Here is a 21,815-nt window from a genome sequence, read left to right on the forward strand (position 1 = left end):
TATATATTTTTATAGAAATATGGAACTATTTTCAGCGAGTTTGGGTGAAAAGACTTGCAACGGAAAGAAATGGTGTCAACGTCATTAGCGGACCAATCTTTGACTATGATTATGACGGTTTATATGACTCCCCAGAAAAAATTAAAACGTAAGAAACTAAAATTACTTGCATTGGGTTTTCTTATGCCCTGTTACTGAATGATGGGATCATTTAAGTGGATTCCTTAAAGAAAACTACATTGAAGTGAGATTATGATCTTTAGCTTTTAAATGTTGGAAAATGATTAATGTTCCCGGTCACTTAGAACATGCTTGACCTGTCACGAACTGTTACTATACATTATAGGCTAAAGCAGTAAAATTCTGGGCATTATTGTGATCCCTGCTCTCTGATTGGATAATGCCCGGAATTTTAACCATTCAGTAATGCCCGGAATTTTAGCAGCTTGCAAAGTGCAGTTTTCAATGTGTTTATTTTCAGCCAATCAGCTTTCAGAACAGCTGAGACAGGGCAGGGGATTGGTTAGAATGAAGTAACAGCTCTGAGACAGGGCAGGGGATTGGTTAGAATGAAGTAACAGCTCTGAGACAGGGCAGGGGATTGGTCAGGAAGTATCAGCCACGGGTTGACTCCTCCCCCTCCTGAGCTGACTGACATTTTCTGAGCAGATTCAGTTGAATTGAGGGGGAGGGGAGTCTGCAAAGAAGTAAGTGGCTGTCTGCAGTTTGTTTGTGGCTGCAGTTTGGGTGTGAGTGTGTCAGCAGCATTGTGTGTGCTGTGCTGTTGTGTTGTATATCTGTGTAGAGGTGCTGTGTGTGTGTATAGAGCTCCAGTGTGTGTGCGTCAGTGTCAGCAGCAGTGTTTATGGGTGTAGCAGCAGTTTGTGTGTGTGTAGAGGTGCTGTGTATAGAGGTGCAGTGTTGTGTGTGTGTATGTTGTGTGTGTAGAGGTGCTGTGTTTTGTGTGGTGTGCTGTATGTGTAGCAGCAGTTTGTGTGTGTTGAGCTGCTGTGTGTGTCTGTAGAGGTGGTGTGTGTGTGTGTGTGTGTGTGTGTGTGTGTGTGTTGTGTATGTTTGTGTGTATGTGTACACAGAGGAGGAGGAAGTGTGTGGATATAGAGATCTGCAGTGTAAGCGTATATACTGCTGCGGCACAGTTTATTCGAGCATTTGCCCGTTCTGTGCCGCAGCAGTAGCCTGGCGCGCGCCCGAGTGTGACGGGCGCACGCCGAAGCAGCGGAAGAGCGCCCTCCGATCGGGGCGCTCTCCCTACCGCTGCCGGGTCCGCCGGGTCCCCCGGAACCCCCTGCCGCTGTCCCGCGATCGCGGGACACCAGGGCTCCCTCGGGGAGCCCCTGGACACGCGTGCAGGGGGCGCACGCTCCCGATGACGCGTGACCGCGCGTCTATGACGCGCGGCACGCCGAGGGGCGGCCACTAGCAAGCCGGGAGATTTCCCGGCTTGCGGTACCGACCACACTTCAATAAAGTGTGTCGGTAGTGTAGAGGTGGTTTCACGTATTTATCATTTTATTTTAATAAAAAAATCTATTTAACTATACAAAAGTGTCTATTATTTATGAAATAAGCCTACATTTAGCCTATAATAGTAATAATCCCCCCAGAACAGGGCATTACTGGCCAATAATGCCCTGGCTGGGTTAAAGTCCCTCGGCTTCATCTCGGGCCTTCAACTCTTCCAGCCAGGGCATTATTGGCCAGTAATGCCCTGTTCTTCGGGGATTATTACTTAATTATCGTACTTCAATGCTGTGAAAAGTGGACTAACTTTTTAAACTGTGGCATTCAGGCGCTCGAACTTCTTCTTGACATGAGCTATGTTACTCATTAATTGATTTGTCCTCATTCATTTGTTTATTCCTTTTGTTTCAATAGGGTTTTATTCAATTATTTCTTTATTTCTCGGGGTTAGATCAAGGTTTTTATTTATCCATTCGCTCATTCCACCAGTTCAGGCGGTCACTTGTTTATTTGTTCATCCAGCCACTGTAACCTTTATACGTACTTCATTTAAATAAGAAAATCAATCTGCTTTGTGCACCCTTTGAATTCTTGATATCTTTTTAAAATTAAAGAAATAACCGGAAACATTTCTAAGAGCGCTTTAAAAAAAAATGTTTATTTACATTTTGTTTTCCAGCCTTGTTGATGGAACAATACCAGTTCCCACGCACTACTACAGCATCATAACCAGTTGTTTGGATTTCAATCAACCTGCTGACAATTGTGATGGGCACTTATCTGTTGTTTCTTTTATACTTCCGCACCGGCCTGATAATGACGAAAGCTGTAACGTAAGTTGGAACTCACCAAACGAAACAAAATAGGAAGATTTTTTTTAAATCTTTTATGAACATGGTCTAGACTCTAGAGTACATACATTCATATAAATAAGGAGTACATTAATGATGGCTATAATAGACAACAATGACTATAACATTTTAGAAATATAACCTTATAAGGGAGTCTTAGTCCAATTTGTTGAATTTTACCCCAAAAAAACTGTAGTAATATTCTCAGAGATTACTTTAACATCTTTTTTTTGTCCAAGCTGTAAATAAAAAGAAACAAAGTAATTGTAAATAAAGAACAAAGTAATAAGAACAAATAACCACTTAATGATTCCAAGGAGGAAATATAATAATTATAATACTGTTTAGAGCAGAGTTGATGCTAGGTATAGACAAACCAAGACCTAAAAGTGCTTGCTTGATAGAGCTAGCATATGTATCACAGAATGACTTGTTAATAATTGTCTTCTTGTCTCCAACCAGGTTACAGTATGTATAAAACATTTGTGTGTAATAGATTTATGAATTTTATCTCCACTGGAAAAACAATGTTTTCTTGCTGGCTGTATTTCTCAATAAATTAACATTTATTTAGGATGCCATTGCCTCTAACGAGCAAACCATACAATAAATGCACATATATTGTATGCTGGTAGTATGTTAATCAATTCTCTTTTATTGCTAATTACTTTGTAACTTGACTCTTGTACAGTTTCATTGACTTCTGCATGGCTACACTACAGGCTGCCTTAGCTTCTAAAGCTTTGTCTGCTTCATAATATACTCCAGTATATTAGCGTTACCACCTTCCCTTCTATATCCAAATGGACATGGGCGTACATTATATGTGAAGACCTTTTAAGGAACACTTGCCTGGATATATTGTAGAAAAAAATAACAATATGTATCAAGGTGTATATAGTTCTCATAAGCAACCATAGCATGGCCAGCACAGAAAGATACATTAATAAATTAGGAATTTTAATAAGAAAACACACCAATTAACTTTTGGTAACCCAGTATAGAGCATGGTTAAATGATGAAATAACAATTCAAATACGGTGTCTTGAGTTTTGCATTGCAATTTATAGTTTCTGCCCCTTTTCAGTGAATATCATGATCCTGTAGATGTTGAACTCATTTAATTTAGATCAGTAGGATAATATTTCAGATTGTTGGACAGTTGTGGAGGCCATAGAGATGTAGCCAGACTTACTGTTCTCTGTACCGCACAACACCAAGTGTAAATCCCCGGCTTTTATTTGCAATTTGTGGATCCCTTGCGGGCCTCATTATGGCTGCTGAGAATCGTAGGCGAAGATATTCTGTGCTTCACCTGCTGAACACACGTACGGAACTGCAATAACATAAGTAACCGCACAAATAATTATGCCGGCTGACCGTAGCCGAACCGCGGACAACAAAGTGAACAAAGTGCTCACCCAGCTGTAATCTGGCACCTCGCGGTCACGGGGACAGTAAGTCTGGCTACATCTGTATCTTCAGAACGGCCAGAAAATTAGTTGATATGACAACAACAAAAAAAGAAAGGCAACCAAAATTGTCTAGGGTTCACATGTGAGGAATAGAGGACTATTTTACAGAAGAAGTGGTGGTGGATGGGGATATGGTGTAACTTTCAATTCTGAAAAGTGTACGTATATATTATACTGGAACAATACCTTTTCCAGGATAAATCGGTGATATGTCATGAATTAGGCTCGGAAGTTGGATGTGGTAGATTCAGGACTATTTGAAGATGGATACTTGGAATACACAATGTGGATTGTTTATTATAATGGGAACCCAAAGATTTAAGTAATAAAAGCCAAAAAACAAGTTATGGTTTTACAGGCAGACTCAGTGATGGGTTTTACAGGCAGACCCAGTGATGGGTTTTACAGGCAGACCCAGTGATGGGTTTTACAGGCAGACCCAGTGATGGGTTTTACAGGCAGACCCAGTGATGGGTTTTACAGGCAGACCCAGTGATGGGTTTTACAGGCAGACCCAGTGATGGGTTTTACAGGCAGACCCAGTGATGGGTTTTACAGGCAGACCCAGTGATGGGTTTTACAGGCAGACCCAGTGATGGGTTTTACAGGCAGACCCAGTGATGGGTTTTACAGGCAGACCCAGTGATGGGTTTTACATGCAGACCCAGTGATGGGTTTTACAGGCAGACCCAGTGATGGGTTTTACAGGCAGACCCAGTGATTGTTTTACAGGCAGACCCAGTGATGGATTTTACAGGCAGACCCAGTGATTGTTTTACAGGCAGACCCAGTGATGGGTTTTACAGGCAGACCCAGTGATGGGTTTTACAGGCAGACCCAGTGATGGGTTTTACAGGCAGACCAAGTGATGGGTTTTTACAGGCAGACCCAGTGATGGGTTTTTACAGGCAGACCCAGTGATGGGTTTTTACAGGCAGACCCAGTGATGGGTTTTTACAGGCAGACCCAGTGATGGGTTTTACAGGCAGACCCAGTGATGGTTTTACAGGCAGACCCAGTGATGGGTTTTACAGGCAGACCCAGTGATGGGTTTTACAGGCAGACCCAGTGATGGGTTTTTACAGGCAGACCCAGTGATGGGTTTTACAGGCAGACCCAGTGATGGGTTTTTACAGGCAGACCCAGTGATGGGTTTTACAGGCAGACCCAGTGATGGGTTTTACAGGCAGACCCAGTGATTGTTTTACAGGCAGACCCAGTGGCTATGTGGTCCTTATCTGCCATGAGTTTTTATGTTTCTACCAATACTTTTCTAAACATTATATCTTATGTTTTTTTTTCTCTAATCATTTTCCAGTTTTTCACCTTTATATTACACTTGTCAATCCTCTGCTGGCAAATTATGCTGCCAGAAGCTGCATTTGAGATATATATATATATATATATATATATATATATATTTATTATAATTTATTTATTTAGCTGGGCTACGAAAGCAGAAGACGACTTTGTTTTATTGTTCACCAGCTTGACAGGTTTAGTCCCACTTAGACACAGACATTGAATTAAAATGTAAAAAAAAATGTATAGAAATGTTACATGAATTAGTGTTTTTTACTTGTAAGATCCATCTAAGAGGTTTGACGATTTAAAGCCATTTGTACATGTAGCCCCCTTCCCCTATGACTATGGGAACTACGCATGCTGATTACCTGTATGGCTCACAGCAGGCCTAATCCTCCAACACTGGGAGCCTGGGGTGATCTCTTTCTTCCTGGGTACAGCGCCTCCACCTGGGAGGGATTCCAGCGTAGCGGGATAACCCCTCACAGGAACCAATTACAGCAAGGATACACACACAGGTATATATAACTGATTTACTAACACACGCACATGTATCAATACAATACAATGTCCCCACAGTACAATGAATCCAACACAGTGTTCACCACCCTGGGGGGTTTCCCCCAAATTACTGAGGGTGCCCTGGGCACCTAACCACCCCGGTGCCCACAGAACAAGGCCCACCCAAAGTGTGTGGAGTAGCGCTAACCCTGTGTTAGATCTTTGCTGTACTGTGGTACCTTCCCGGTCTCAGGCCAGACCAGGGTATATTGGAGATCCTGAATCAACAGGGCCGCAATGTGATCCCACGACTTGGGGTCTGCCAAATCCCCTCTCTCCTTACCAGTGGTGTCCGGCTCTTGAGTGTCTCCCTTAAAGTCTCTAGTGTGGTCTGATCCCAGACTGCAGGCCGCAGATCACCGCGTGGCATCCGTCCGATGGTGCCACAACACTCACCATTGCAGCACTAAGGGAAGCATCCTTAACTGGGTGCCTTCCCTATGATACACAAACTTGAGGGGCTGAGGCCTACGGGGCAACACTGGCCTAGTCCAAGGGAGCACTGCTCCCTGGACACTACCTGCTCCGTTGGCTTCCCTGCTCCGGGGCCATTTTGCACCAAGCCTCCTCTTCCCTTTGCGAGAATGCCCTGGACTATTGGCTAACTCCCCCCCCCCTCACCATGTGGTCTTACACTGGAGAAGCCTGGGACTTGTAGTCCATTGCGGAGACACCTTTAATGGCCGCCACACTGATCCTACTACTGTAGGATCTCTAGTGCCTACTACATGGCACTCTAGGCGCATGCGCGAACATCTAGATGGCGCCACCCACACTCACGACCCGGCACAGAGCTCTGGAAACTCCCCCTCCTGTACTGGAAGTAAGAAGGGAGCCAGGCTACATCCTCCCCCTGGTGGAGAATCCTACGCCATTCCCATTGGTGGGTGTCTTAATCTTTGACACCAATGAGTCTCTTCTCTGACATATTCTTCTGTAGAAAGGCTACCATCGGCTTGAGGCCCTGGCCTTCTCCTAAGGTGTGACTCAGTGTCTGAACAGTCTCTTTGGGGAATGAAGCTCGGGCTTCTTGGGTTTAGTGGATGACTAGTTTGAGCCACTGGGGAGGGTACGTGAGGCATTGGCATCTTACCCGTTGCTTCTTCGGGTGGTGCCCACCAGTCTCCAATTGAGTTGTTTGAGGTTCCTTCCAAAGGATCTTGATTACATTCTGTGACTGTATCCGAAGTTTCCCTGGACTCTTCGTGATTACTGGCCAGCACTATTGGAACTGGTTCGGGTTTATTTTCTCCCACTTGAGGGATAGGTAGTAGGTGATTTCGATGCCAGACCTTTACCCTTCCATCTGCATCTCGGATTCGGTATACATGGAGGACCGGCATCTGAGACTCAACTCGAAGGGAGCTTCTCGCCAGCAGTCTGCTAACATGATTTCCCAGTATTCCTAAATTTCTCAGGAGAAATACGTATCCGGGTTGAAGCTCCCGATAGCGGACCTTGTGGTCATACCGTCGCTTGTTACTCTCGTTCAGTTTGGAGGTGACTTTCTCTGCCAACTGATATGCTCTGTGAAGGTTTTCCTGGAGCCGTATAACATACTTGTAATTTGTCATATTGGGTACTCCATCGGTGGATACCCGGAGACGGATGTCCACAGGCAATCGCACCTCTTGCCTGAACATTATGTGGTAGGGGTTATACCCCGTGGATTCATGCCTTGTGCAATTGTAGGCATGCACTAGCAGTTCAACATGCTTGCTCCATTCGGCTTTCTGGGTGCCCTTTAGAGTGCCTAGCATATCTAATAGTGTTCGGTTCAATCTTTCCGGCCGAGCGTCTCCTTCAGGGTGGTATGGAGTTGTGCGAGACTTCTCGATGTTCAGCAAGTTTAGGAGCTCCTTGATCAATTTGCTCTAGATGTCTCTCCCTTGATCGGAGTGCATCCATAGTGGATGAAGTACTTCTCCCACAGCAGTTTGGCTACTGTGAGAGCTTTCTGATCCTTAGTGGGGAACACTTGGGCATATCGGGTGTAGTGATCGGTCACTACCAGGACGTTCTGATACCCTTTGAGTCTGCTTCAATGTAAAGAAAGTCCATGCAGACTAGGTCCATGGGACCGGAGCTCTTTAAATGGCCTATTGGGTACCTAACCTCCCCAGTGTCCACAGAACAAGGCCCACCCAAAGTGTGTGGAGTAGTGCTACCCATGTGTGAGATCGTTGGTGTACTGTGGTACCTTCCTGATCTCAGACCAGGGAATATTGGAGATCCTGAATTAGCAGGGCCGCAATGTGATCCCACGACACGGGGTCTGCCAAATTCCCCCTCTTTTTACCAGTGGTGTCCGGCTCTTGAGGGAGCTCCAGCAGTAGTGTCTCCCTTAGAGTCTCTAGTGTGGCCAGTGGTCTGGTCCCAGACCGCAAAACGCAGATCACCGCGTGGCATCCGTCCGATGGACCCACAACACTCACTATTGTAGCACTAAGGGAAGCGTCCCTATAAGGGGCCTCCCCTATGATACACAAACTAGAGGGGCTTGGGCCTACGAGGCATCACTGGCCTAGTCCAAGGGAGCACTACCTGCTCCGACTGGTGCGCGGGGCTGTTTTGCGCCAAACCTCCTCTTCCCTTTGTGAGGATGCCCTTGTCCTATTGCTAACCCGCCGCCCCACCCCCCATGTGGTCTTACCCTGGAGGCGCCTGGCACCGTGGCTGTGGTCCAAAAGAAGAGATCCTAAAATGATGCTGTGGATCACGTAAATTATTTTTTAAAATGTGTATTAGTTAGAGATGTGTGAATGACGAAAGTGCTTTGCAATTTTTTCAACAAATTTCCGTAAATGTTGTTTTTGTTTTTGTTTTTTTACAAAATGTTTGCAAAAGTTCATACTGCTCGTAATTACCAAATTGCATCAGATTTGTGCAAGGGTGCAAGGGTGCAGGGTACAGTACAGGGTGACCTTGCACATTGAGTTTTTAATGCTTGGTAATTGTTTAGCTGATTATATATTTTGTGAAAAAGTGGCAAATTTCGCCTCGTTTGCGAAAATTGGTTAAATATGATACCAGGTCATCTTTCTCCATATAATCTACATTTCGATCAAGGCATCATGGTATTAAACAAACAGCATAAAGATTCTGAGGAAAGGTAAAAAGTACTTAATAGGAATTCTGTAATTGAATTATAGTTTGTCGGACTCGGTACAAAATGTCTGAACCAGGGGTTTCGCTGTTTTTAGTGCAATCCATCATGACTGGTGAAAAAAAGGAATAGTCTTTTTGATTGATTGAATTCTGAAAATAAATCACAGATGGCTGTGGGGTCTCCCTTTAGGAAGTTGCAACTTCGCCTCCAGATAACGTTGCACCTTGTTGTCCGCCAAAGCGAAGCTAATATTACAGTATGTCCGATACTCACCAAGCTCTGACCAAGGTGTATAGAAGCTCGATCCCGCGTTAACTGCTGTTGGCTTAAATGGCAGGAAACGCTGGATCAAGTCTCTTACTGAAGCTTAGGGAGTCTCTCCCCCATTTATCTTTCACCAAACAGACGGCCCTTTCACTAATTAGCTCTCCAACAAAGCAGAAAGGAAACTCGAAAGCATAACGTAGAATTTCTGTTACTAAATAATTACGGTTCTAGCAGATGCAATTAGCCTTTTCCATGATTAGGTTTCTTGTAATCTTTATCTGGCCATTATTCAAAACCAGCTAAAAGTCTGGTGAGCTTTAATAACCTACATGTCTACATTTATCTGGGTTTTTTTTTCAATATTTTTGGTGTTCAGAGGAAGGAGAAATCATTCGTTTTACACTCCAGACAACTTCTGCTTTTAATAAATATAGTTCCTTATCTTTTACTGAACTAATACTGCATGACTTTACAAAGCAAACCTGCAATTACTTAATATTCGAGGACAATGAATGCATATGTGCATAGATTTTTATGTATTTGTTTCTGCATTCGCCTCTTTATCCTGCTAACGAACCTGCATTAGTCAGAAAACAGTCCGCGCTGCTGCTCTTCTGTTGTATTGCTGCTGTGTTTACCTCTATCTTTCCCTGTGTGTTTACTCTGTTATGTATTTTTTTGTGTTATCCATTACTGTTTATCATACACACATTGATGTTGGTACTGTACAACTCTGACTCTCCAATAGCCGTTTTAAAGAATATGAATACAACTATATTCTGTGTAATACAAATCATAGATTTGTATGTACTGTACACATATTATTGGACCACAACCGTAAAAACCCAACACCAAGAAAAGGACAGGTAAACAGTAGTGTCCCCATGAATATAACAGATTCATACAGAGGGGTAGATAAAATAGTGATTGCAATGCACCCCTGTTGCTAATTATGCTTTTTCTTTTTAAAGGTGCAATCCCACACAGTTGAACATTACATTTTAAGGGGATATTGGGAGGTGGTCTCTGGCTGTACAAGCACTTGCTGAACACACAGTGATATCACATTTTTAAATACATGTAGGTATCAATTACACAGATGAGACCACTTAAACATGTCACTGGAATTAGTTCATGGTGGTCCTAGGAGGGATTGCCCCTTTAAGCATTAGTACCTCCTCTGTCATTAGGATGGTTGTAGTAGGCACTACCTACATGTTATAGGGGTCTAAAATGAAAACACATTTCCTGCTGCCACACTGATGTGTCCTACCACACTGGCCATAAGCAGCACCCATTGTAACCAAGTGCTTGGCGTTCTTGGTTATATCCTCCAGGAGGCACTGCTGATGAGGTGACACTGCTTTTATATATATATATATATATATATATATATATATATATATATATATATATATATATATATATATATATATATATATATATTTTTTTTTAATTGAATGCAATCAATGTGCAACTTCAAATACAAGGACAAAATGCTGAGTAGAAAACGTTGTGCTTTTTTTATAGTCTGCCAAGCCCGGCCCCCAGAGTTCCTCTAAAGTCAGGTCAAAGGGGATGGTTAGTATGTTTCCTCCACTTTCTTGTTCATCATGCAGATTGTCTTTAGTTAACCTTTAGCTGACATTTCAAAAGCAGAGAGGGGGAAAAAAGCATTGTAATTGAATAACTGAAAACTGCCTACAGCACTGAGTAATTGACTCTTATCTGTCCTTCTCTTCTGTGTTTCACCAGTCACCCTTCTCATGTTTGTCAGCACCAGATGTAGAACTCTTAGGACCTCTCCTGGGAGCACTGCAGCTGTTGAAATTTTCTTGGTTAATTTCTGGAGTTGTTTCCCATGCAATTCCTTATTTCTACAACTCCACTTCTCTTTTGTCTTTGTTTCATGTTCCATGTGGCTTAGAATATATGTTGTTTTTACTCTCTGAAAACGAGCACAATGAAAATAAAATAGATTACAAAAATCTAAACAAATGTATTTTTATTAAATGCAAAATGAATGCTACCAAAAATGTGTTATTGGATCTGAGAGACAAACCTCAAAGATACCTTAATAATTCAAGCATAAATCTCTCCATTGTATGCATCTTCTGATCAGCACCATCTGTTGTACAGGCCGCCTTTTTTCTGACGTGTTTTTTTTTGTAGAAACATTATGGATCAAAATTGTAGCACCATTGTGTTTGTTTTTAAGCTCATCTGAACCAGGGGTTCTCTTGGAGCTGGTCTGTGACCCCCTGGTTCCTGAGAAATGTTTTTTTGTATTGTGTTCATTACATAAAACTGAAAATATGGTCATAGGCGCAAAAAAAAAAAAAATTTGCAATGTGATGTCTCGATGTTGCAGCTTTCTATTGACACTCAGAACAAGTCCTGACCCTGTGGCCACTTTGTGTCCACCGAGCAAGTATTGTTGCTTGGTGAACAAAATGGATTGTCCCTCAGGAACCGGGATGTTGGGGGAGCACTAATTGGCTCTGGGGGCACTCCCCAGTTCAGGTTAGCTAAACAACAAAAAAACTAAAAACTTTAAAGACAATAGAGCAAACTACTTTAACCCTTTGAGTGCCGGAGGGGCACCATGGCCCCTCCAGCACTCAGGATCAGGTGACCGCTTCAATGCGGTCACGTGATTTATCCGTCACTGACAGAAGTCGTCCTTCCATTCCACTCCTCACCAACTCCCCTAGGAAAATGAGCCGGTTCTTTAGAACGTAGCTACTACTTCATGGAGCCATTGGAGTGCTAGACCCCATGACGTAGTAGCTCCCTCCATGGGCACCCAAAAGGTTAAGGAGTGAACATTTTTGCCAGTATTGTATAGTGTTTAATTAAGCAACATACTGTATCAGTTGATGTGCCATGGTGGCAGATGAGATAGCTCTCAACTATATATGTAAAGTACTTGAGTCTTTTTACATTTTCTGTTTCAAAAAGTTTTAGCAGAGCTAAACAGTGTGTTCATTCAGTTATGCTCATGATATGTGCATTGTTATATTGAATACTTCTAGAAAGTGTCACCTGGCTTCTCCACCGTGTTCTCGAATGTGCAATTTTTTTTCTCCATCTATCAGATGCAAGCAACAACCCCAAACCCCCCCCCCATAAAACGAAAAATCCACACAAAATAGATATGATAGCTGTTAGCTCCACTCTGACAGTCATGGGTTACCCAAGGCCAGCAGGAATGTTTCAACATGTATTGTGTGTGAGGACTCCCATTGTAATGTGGATACATTATTAACATCACTGGGAACACAGTAAGATTATTTGAGACCTTAAAAAAATCTTGCATGGACCAAGATGTTTGTGGTAGAAACAGAACAATAAAAACATCATCCTCTGGTATACTGCTTATTCTACTGTATATTATTAACATACCTTTCTTGAAGAAAGGTATACACCATAATTCATAAAGGACAACCCCACGTCAACTGCCCTTGACTTGAATAGTAGTTAACAGGATCACAGTGTGATACTCTGATTGGCGCTTAGTGAATCTACCACGTACCATCAGACTCTTCCCCAGCTTTCGGATATTTAAAAACTCTCTGAAAACGCAACTTTTTAAGGAAGCCTATCTGGCATACCTCTAATATTCAACCCCTTCCAATCCTATTGGGACCAGCTATGCGGCTGGATCAATCTCCACCCTATATAACACCCCCCTCCCCTCCAAACCTTAATGGAATCTGCTGTCGGGCTTGGCCATATTCCACCCTGAGGTAAACTCCATCCTATCATGAGCAGCCTCCTTACCTTCTTGTTTCACCATTGTCCCTCATTCCCTCTAGATTGTAAGCTCTCACGAGTGGGGTCCTCATTACCTCTATATCTGTGTATGTTCATCCTCGCTTGTATGGCATTGATTTTTTGTAATATACAGTACATAGCTCTTTACCCCATTGGACCACGCTGCGGTATATGTTGGCGCTTTACAATTAATAATAATAGACATTTGTAGATCTGGAAAGCTACCCAGTATTTAAGGCAGACTGCTTCTGTTGGCTGAACCAAAGGACCTTCAACCAGCAGTAGCAGAAGACAGACTATGCAGTGTTGATCAGAAGGTACCACACTGACCAACAGAAAGCCATTAAAATATAATGAAACTCTTCAAGAAGAAGAGAGTTTTGATTGCTTTGATTGATAACTGGGTAGATGGGTCCAGCACACTAAACCCCCTATACCTTGAGTAAAGCTTTCCATTCTGTTATATTTTTAAAACTTTGTGATTACATTATGTAAATCCAACCATTCACACAGACACTGTAGCTTACACTGGCACATTAGTTTGTGAAGTTCAGCAATGGTAATTTAATTTGTGCAGACTTGGCAGTCAACAGGCGCAATCTGTCTTTTTTGTTTTAAAGGAATTAAGTGGTTGTCCAATGTCACCACTCCCCAGATCCTATGAAATATTCTATTTTTGATCACCTTTTGGGGGAAGAGGAGTAATTGAAGTAATCAATATTGCCAACACCTATAGAATCGGCTTATGATACATATGAAACAAATAAAAGGATAAGATGCATGATCCCTTTTATTAGACCGGCCAATGGCTTTCAAACCTCCCAGGGTTCGTGTTTCTTTTTTGTCTTTGCATACATAAGTGCTCTAATGATGTTATTAATGATTGGCTCACCTTTTATGCTACGCAGTTATTTTTATTATTTAGTTTTTCCGTGAGAAGCTCTTGAATTGCAATTTGTACCAATATTTCCCAAAGCTTTTACGTGGGGGCTGCAAATGCATATTTTTTGTTGTGAGCCATGATTAATTGAACCACTTTAGTACCCTACAGACATACAACGTACGTCACGAGGGTGGATCTCTGGAGGCTCTTATGATGTACGCTGCAGATAATCGGTGTTTAATCATTTTTTAGGGGTTTGTGTGCATGTGGAGCATTCACCACAAACTAAAAAGGGGGTTACACTCCCCTCTCACCGTAAGGAGGAATCGATTGCGTGAGTGCTCAGGATAGCAATCCCTGTTCTAACTAGTGCCGGAGGGAGGCCCTGAAGGGGTTAACATGGGTGGACATGTCAACTCTCACCAGTTTTCTTAGTCTCACTGATTTTGGGTCAGTCTCATGGCATTTTAGTATAAGTTGTCTCAAATTTATATGACATTTTACTGACTGAAATCTGCACTTTTCCATTAACATTCAATATTTTGGTCTAAATGTCAATGATTTTGGTTTTTGGAGGTTGACTTCCACGATGGAGTCTTTTTTTTATTTTTTCTTAATGGTGTTTGCCAATCTTTTCTCACCATATTTAAATGCAAAAGACCTTAAAAACCTCAAGTACAACTCCATTTTTTCCCAATGGTTATTGTTTACCAATTCTTCCAGTGTTACTGCATTGAGCTTAAATGTCAGGTGCACACAAGTACACAGAGCTTTAATAGTTCTGAGGTCCCTGAACACTAGTAAAATCTTTTGATGACCCAATCTAATTATTGGGTCACTCGTTGCTGTAACTTGGACCTAAACATTACAGTTCTCTAGTGTCAGCTGGTTGTAACCTGCAGCAGAACTGTATCGGCAAAGGGTCAGATTCGTGTAGAAAGGGAGGCTTTGCAAGAGAATGATCTAACTCAAGCGTGGCCAACTCCAGTCCTCAAGTCGAAGACTGAGCCACCTGTGCTGAAGCAGGGATATCCTTAAAACCTGACCTGTTGGTAGCCCTTGAGAACTGGAGTTGCCCACCCCTGATCTAACATGTTTAAGAAGTGTGTTTGGATCTTGATCTTAAATATAGCATGCTATTTAAATGCAGAATTCTAGTGATAACGTACAATTGGTACCAGTAAGAGGGAATAATCGCTATTTACATTTCACTTTAAGAAGCCACAGAAACCATTATTTGCATCCCTAGAAGTTCTCCATATGATGTTGATATAAGCAAGTTCTAACGGCTTTTTCTAACGCAACACCATTTTTCTTCACCCCCCCTATCCCCCTCTCTATCTCTCTAGAACTCAGAGGATGAATCGAAGTGGGTGGAAGACCTTTTAAAGATGCACACTGCACGTGTCCGAGACATTGAACAGCTCACTGGCTTGGACTTCTATCGGAAGACCAACCGCAGCTACACAGAAATCCTTTCCCTAAAGACTTATCTGCATACGTACGAGAGTGAGATTTAACACTGACCAGGTTTCTTGCCTGTGTTTTTTCTCAAGTGGTGTATATTTTTATATATTTCTTTTTCGTATTTATTAATTTTTAAACCAGGACACTTAAATAGATTAGTATTTTAATCCTGTACCAAAATCCTAAATGTTAAGCACGTGTCAGTTGTTCATTTCTCTAATGTTGTTTAGATGTTTGTTTTAGGAAACCTTGTACCCCTGCAGCTTGGCTTTTAGATTAAGCTTTTTAATGATGCTGCAGAATTTCTACTTGCACGATGGAAGTTTTCGTTTTCTAGTGCATCACTGATATATTTGTAGTCCTCTTATTGTATAATGAAATACTGAACATGTAAAATGACTTATATTAACTGTTAATTATGTGACCATACATATTTATGCTTTATGAATTAATGAAACTTCATATATAATAAACCACACAAATTCATTTTTAACGTGATCTTTGCTGTTCATTCTACATTACGCAGAGGGTATGCTGTTTTTGTGTGATACATTAGACATATCTTTTGACATAACTGGTAGGAGAGGAGCAGAGACTGTTTGGGGAGAAAATGAAATTATTCTAGCAGCAGAATTTTGGATAGATTGCTTAGGAGAAAGTTATAAGGCAGGGAGGCCTGTTAGCGGTATGTTACAATAATCCAGACAGGACAGGATAAGTGAATGTCACATGTCACACCCAGGCAAAATGCTTTGGCAACAAGATAGATGGTATAACCATTTATGGTGATGGAGAAAGGGGATATTGGGCCAGGTTAAGGGGTAAATACTGTATGAGTTGCTCAGTATTAGACCTATAAAGTTTACGGCGGTGAAGTGCCATCCACAACGATACAGCCAGGAGGCAATCAGAGGGGGACAGATACATCTGCTTATCTGCATAGAGATGATACCCAAGGCTAAAGAGTTGATGAGGCCACCAAGTGCGTAGAGAGTGAAAAGAAGATAACATGAAGATAAGCAACCATGTGTGCAGACCCCCCAACATTTACAACATGAAAATTGGTATACAGTACTCTCTTGGCAATGTTCGTGTGTGTGCTTGAGGAGCTTCCAAGCGAGCACTCTTTTTAGGATTGTAAGCTAAATTATATGTACACTTTTTGGTCTACATAAGAAAACATATATAATTAAAGTCAATGTTATACTTATTCGCATCTTATAAAAAATGAATATGCTTTGCATTTGTTAAAAAACACTGGATTCATGCATATCAGTAATGTATTCTTACTTCTCTGACTAATGATTACTTTTTAAACAGAATAGAGCTTGGAGGACTGACGGTCTGATCATCAAAACAATGGTAGAAGGAGTGGCTCAGTGAGTAAAGACACTGATTGGCACTGAGTTTGAAGCAGGGGAATCCGGTTCAATTCCTGGTGTCTTGTGACCTTGGGCAAGTCACTTTATCTCCATGTGCCTCAGGCACCAAACATAGATTGTAAGCTCCACGGGGCAGGGACTGTGTCTGCAAAATGTCTCTGTTAAGCGCTATGTAAAACTAGCAGCGCTATACAAGAACATCCTATTATTATTATTATTTGGGACCAAAACTAAATTTTTAAAGCTTCCAGTGGCTGAGCTCCTGATCAGAACCAACGCTAACACCACCCTAACTCCTGTTACTAGTTTTAAATACTTGGACATATGGTTTGACTCCCACTTAACATTCGGGATGCACATTGATACCCTGACATCCAAAACCTACGCCAAACTAGGTGTACTTTACAAGAACAAATCCTCCCTAAGTCTGCTGGTCAGGTGGCGTATCGCACAGCAGATGCTAATGCCAATTATCGACTATGAGGACATAGTATACGGCTCTGTACCCCAAACCCACCTTAGCAAACTTGACACCCTCTACAATTCTATATGCCATTTGTTCTCCAATGTAACTACAACACACATCACTGCGAAATGCTCAAAGAACTAGATTGGTCATCACTTGAGTCCAGGCGCAAAGTTAATCTTTCCTGTCTTGCCTTCAAATACTTTCTGGACAAGCTACCCATCTATCTGAACAAGCTCCTCATCCTACCACATGTATCACTTATCATCTTAGATCAGACTCCAAATGACTGTTCTTGGTCCCAAGGCTCAACAAAATATCCAGCCGCTCCTCCTTCTCTTACCGTGCACCCCAAAACTGGAACAACCTACCGGAGACTCTCACAGCCACCACCAGTTCAAGTTGTTTCAAAACTAAAGCTGTCTCACATTTTAATCTTGTCTGTAACTATTACATATCCCTATAATATATATTATCTTTAATTGTGCATGCAATGTCTTGTATATAATGTATACCCTGTTCACTTATGTAACTGTATTTGTAACCACAAATTCTTTGTCATCTTAACTCTATGCCCAGGACATACTTGAAAACGAGAGGTAACTCAATGTATTACAGGCGTACCCCGTTTTAAGTACACCCGCTTTACGTACACTCGCAAGTACGTAAATTTATTTTTAGTTGCACCATACCCCTGTGTACGTACGCGTGCTTAGCGAGTACGGACACCAGGGAGCGGCGTGCGTGCGCACCTCTCATCACTACTGCAACCTCCGTCATTGTGGTCCCTAACTGAGTGGGAGTGCAGGTAAGGGGGAATGGGGCCAGATGACAGGGAGAACGGGGAGATCGGGCGCGCCATCAATCAGCAGCTATAGCAGTGATTCCGCCCGCACTGCAGCTCCTGGCTCTTCTCCCTCCTCCTCCCCCCTCCTCCCCCCTCCTCCTCCCCCCTCCTCAGAGCTCGCTCTAGCCTGCTGCTGCTGCTGCTGCTGTAGAGCGGAACTTTGCATGTGGGCTACGAGGGAGGGGGTGCTCTTCTACTGCATTCTGTGCTTGTGTGTGTGTGTCTGAGTGTGTGTGTGACTGAGTGTGTGTGTTGTGTGTGTCTGAGTCTGTGTTGTGTGACTGAGTGCGTGACTGAGTGAGAGTGCATGAGAGATTGTGTGACTGAGGGAGTGCGTGCGTGACAGAGTGCGAGCGTGCGCGTGAGAGAGAGAGTGCGTTAGAAGGTGAGAGAGTGTGCGTGAGAAGGAGAGAGAGTGTGTGTGTGAGAAGGAAAGAGAGAGTGTGTGCGTGAGGAGAGAGAGTGTGAGAAGGAGAAAGAGATTGTGAGAAGGGGGAGAGAGAGAGCTGCTATACAGTACTGACCCGCGTGCGCGCCTCTCGCCTCCTTGCTTGCTCCCATTCATTGCGCTGTGGCTGCCCCTACAGGCCGCTGTAGTTGTGACTCACCAATTGACGATGATTCACCTCAGCCAATAGGGAAACGGCAGTTTGCACATGTGCCATTCAGCACCAGCTAAACCGACTCCCTACCTGTACTGGAGCTCTGATCAAGCGGGGAAACTACATGTACAGCACATAGAGGCTGTGAATTTCATCACTGTAAGCCAAGCTGATCAAGGACCTGAGTAAGGCCGTGCGTATAGTGCCGGCGATGCGGCCCAAAAACAAACACATTGCCGCCGCCGCGTGCGCTTATAGTAAGCGCGACAGCGCCAATGCGACGGAGCGGACTTTGGAAGCCAGGAATATTTGATTTTTCAAGGGCTGTCGCCTCGTGACAGCCACTGAACAAATCAAATGCCGGGAGCCCGCGACGCCGCCGCAAAGCGAAATATAACTTTCGCTAGCGGGGATGGGTGACGTCATGTCGCCGGTCGCGGGCACTATACGCGCGGCCTAAGGAAGCACAGCATTATAAAACACTGTACAGTATTGTACTGTATTGTTTTCATCAAAGTCACAAATCAAAGTCCCAAAAATATATCAGTCAGTCAAATAAATGCACCTCACCTTCATGCCCTTTCAGTAAAAATACTGTACATTAGAAGATATGCCCTCTCCTTCATCCTTCCTACATATTTTTTAAATAATTTTCCGTTCATCCATGTTGTATCTGTCAGCACTTATAAGAAAAATCAGCTGACATTAAAGATTTTATTTCAATAAAGCCTACTGTATTTATTTTGGTTACAAATGCATTATTTACATCAGTTATGCACATATATGATGTTTGCAGTACAGTACATGCATTGTAAAGTGGAAAAAAGGTAGTGCTTCACTCTAAGTACATTTTCGCTTTACATACATGCTCCGGTCCCATTGCGTATGTTAAAGCGGGGTATGCCTGTACTTCCTAGTAAAACATTATTTTTATATATATATATATATATATATATATATATATATATATATATATATATATATATATATATATATATATATATATATATATATATATATATATATATATATACAGTGGTTGACAAATCACGAAAAAATCTACTCGCCACACAAAAAAATCTACTCGCCACCTAGTACCAAACGTGTGCTGCTTGGGCCAATATTTACTCGCCCGGGGGTTAAATCCACTCGCCCGGGGCGAGCAAATGTATAGGTTTGTCGAACACTGTGTGTATATATATATATATATATATATATATATATATATGTGTATAAGTATGTGTGTGTATGTGTATATATATATATATATATATATATATATATATATATATATATATATATATATATATATATATATATATATATATGTAGCCCTGTGTAATTTTGGGGTTACATGCCTCTCTCCTCCTGTGCAATAATCCCTGTTAAAAGGGCAGGTTTGCCAGGAGTAATCATGAGGTTTGCCCTCATCCCCTGTGATGTGTATTGTGTAGTGAAGGAAGTTACATCATGCTCTGTGTCCACTTACAGTGACACAGGGGTGGTGCCTACTGGAGCTATATAGTATGCATCACTTCCTGAATTTAGTGTGTGTGAGTGTCTCATCCCACTTGAATGAGACTGTCTGACCCAACACATTGCCAGGGCTCTGGCAAGGATTGTGGCCCTCCCCTAGGGGAGAGGTGGGCAGACTATTCCCCTTACTCTATTAGAGAGTAAGGGAAGAGCAAGGACAGCTTCTAGGGCCCTGACTAGGAGTGGTGTCCAGGGACTTCCTTGAGGTGGGCAACCTTTATGATGTGCGGCTAGAGACCGGCCGCAATGATGGGCAGTCTGCCACTAAAGATGACAATAAAGAATGTCCAATTTGAAAGAACCTTCTTGCCTGAGAGTGGAGTCATTCAGGGACAAGCTGCACCCAGAGGTTCTCTTTCAGAGACTCCTCCCTGCTGTCATGGGACCTGGAAGAGATGGAGGCGCTGTACCAGAAGTGAGTAGTTCTCAGCATTACCTCATGAGCCAGTCCTGATGTATTTCCCCATATCACTGCGGAAGACTCAGGAGTTCTGTAAGCCAGCAGGTGCACCACACTGCAGTATATGTAACATGGGGCAGTTTCCTCACGTAAGGGGCCAATATGAGTTTGGGGGGTGGGAAACACCGTTACATATATAAAACAAAAAAAAGACAATCGCTAAAAATTGTGATAACTCCTATTGTCTACCATGTTATGTTTAATATATATATATATTTTATTTTTTATTTTTATTTTAATACTTTGGAAAAAAAATAATATATATATTTCAATCAGCTCAAGTTAACCTAGTAACCTGAAAACATGTCACTGTATTTCACTTTCTTTGTAGGCAGGATTTCCCCTATTGAAAAAGAATAGGCAAGAGCTAGGTAGTACACAAAACAGCTGGTTACCCCCACACTTTTTCAATCTCCTTGCGGTTGTATACCATAGCCACCAGCATTGCTAACCCTCCTAATCTCTAAAATAGATGAAGAATGTTGCATAAATAAAACAACATTTCTAGTCGATGCTAATACTTTGTCCCAGAATAAGAAAAATATGGCATTTTAGAAATGAATCCTTTTTCCTGTTTCCTAGGAAAGGTATGGCATTTCAAGTTCTATTGTGCTAGCCAAAAAATGTATACTCTGGGAAAAACAAACAACCATAAAAAACAATGCAGAGGTTAAGAATTGGCAGCTCCTTGCATCCACTCTTAACCCTCCCAAAACTATAGAACAACAAAAGGAGATGTCCCCAGCACTCATTGGGAATAGAATAAAAACACTAGTCAGCAGATTTGCCAGAAAATATTTAAGTTGTATTAAAATATACAATATATCACTCGAAGGATGCTACCATAATCTTAGGGAAAATCTATATATACAAAAGCCAAACATTGGTGTGAGGGGGGGGGGGGGAACAAAGGGAAACAGAGGGAATAAGTTAGTGACAATAACCTGCCTAACGGCAAAAGGTGAAATAAATGTGATAAAAGCGAAAGGGGGCAACGTTTCGGGGCAGGACGCCCCTTCCTCAGGCCCGTTTCCACGGATCCTTAGAAAAGGAACCTGTGGTACTTCCCTTCATGCCAAACCGCATAATATCTCTCTCCCATCTGTAATGTAATCATATACACAACTAAAGAGCTGTATACATAGACAGGATAATCTAAATAGAGGAACACTAATAAAAAAAAATGGCAATTTGTTCACAAATGTTATCTGCTATTCAACCAATCAATACCTATCAAGCATAAATCGGGAAGCCTTGGTTAAATGATATAAGCAGTAATGTTGAGAACTGTCTCAGATAAAACACACTATTGTAGTCATAATCAATCTAGTATCAATGAAAGGAA

The 21,815-nt window shown here is 42.2% G+C and overlaps 1 protein-coding gene across 6 annotated transcripts in view; it reads left to right on the forward strand.

Annotated features, from left to right (window-relative positions):
• ENPP2 (ectonucleotide pyrophosphatase/phosphodiesterase 2) overlaps positions 1-15,675 on the forward strand; it is a 110,694-nt gene extending 95,019 nt beyond the window's left edge. For 3 of the 6 annotated variants that reach the window (XM_075582376.1, XM_075582386.1, XM_075582369.1), the window contains 4 exons: positions 16-148; positions 2,162-2,315; positions 10,581-10,631; positions 15,060-15,675. In XM_075582376.1, the coding sequence (XP_075438491.1) occupies positions 16-148; positions 2,162-2,315; positions 10,581-10,631; positions 15,060-15,230 (509 nt within the window). In that variant the 3' untranslated portion in view covers positions 15,231-15,675. The remainder of the gene's footprint in view (positions 1-15; positions 149-2,161; positions 2,316-10,580; positions 10,632-15,059) is intronic. The other 3 variants (XM_075582387.1, XM_075582381.1, XM_075582372.1) reach the window with 1 other exon arrangement.
• Positions 15,676-21,815: the final 6,140 nt, after the last annotated feature.

Source organism: Ascaphus truei, chromosome 2 (assembly GCF_040206685.1).
Source record: "Ascaphus truei isolate aAscTru1 chromosome 2, aAscTru1.hap1, whole genome shotgun sequence".
In the NCBI taxonomy this organism is placed as follows: Eukaryota; Metazoa; Chordata; class Amphibia; order Anura; family Ascaphidae; genus Ascaphus; species Ascaphus truei.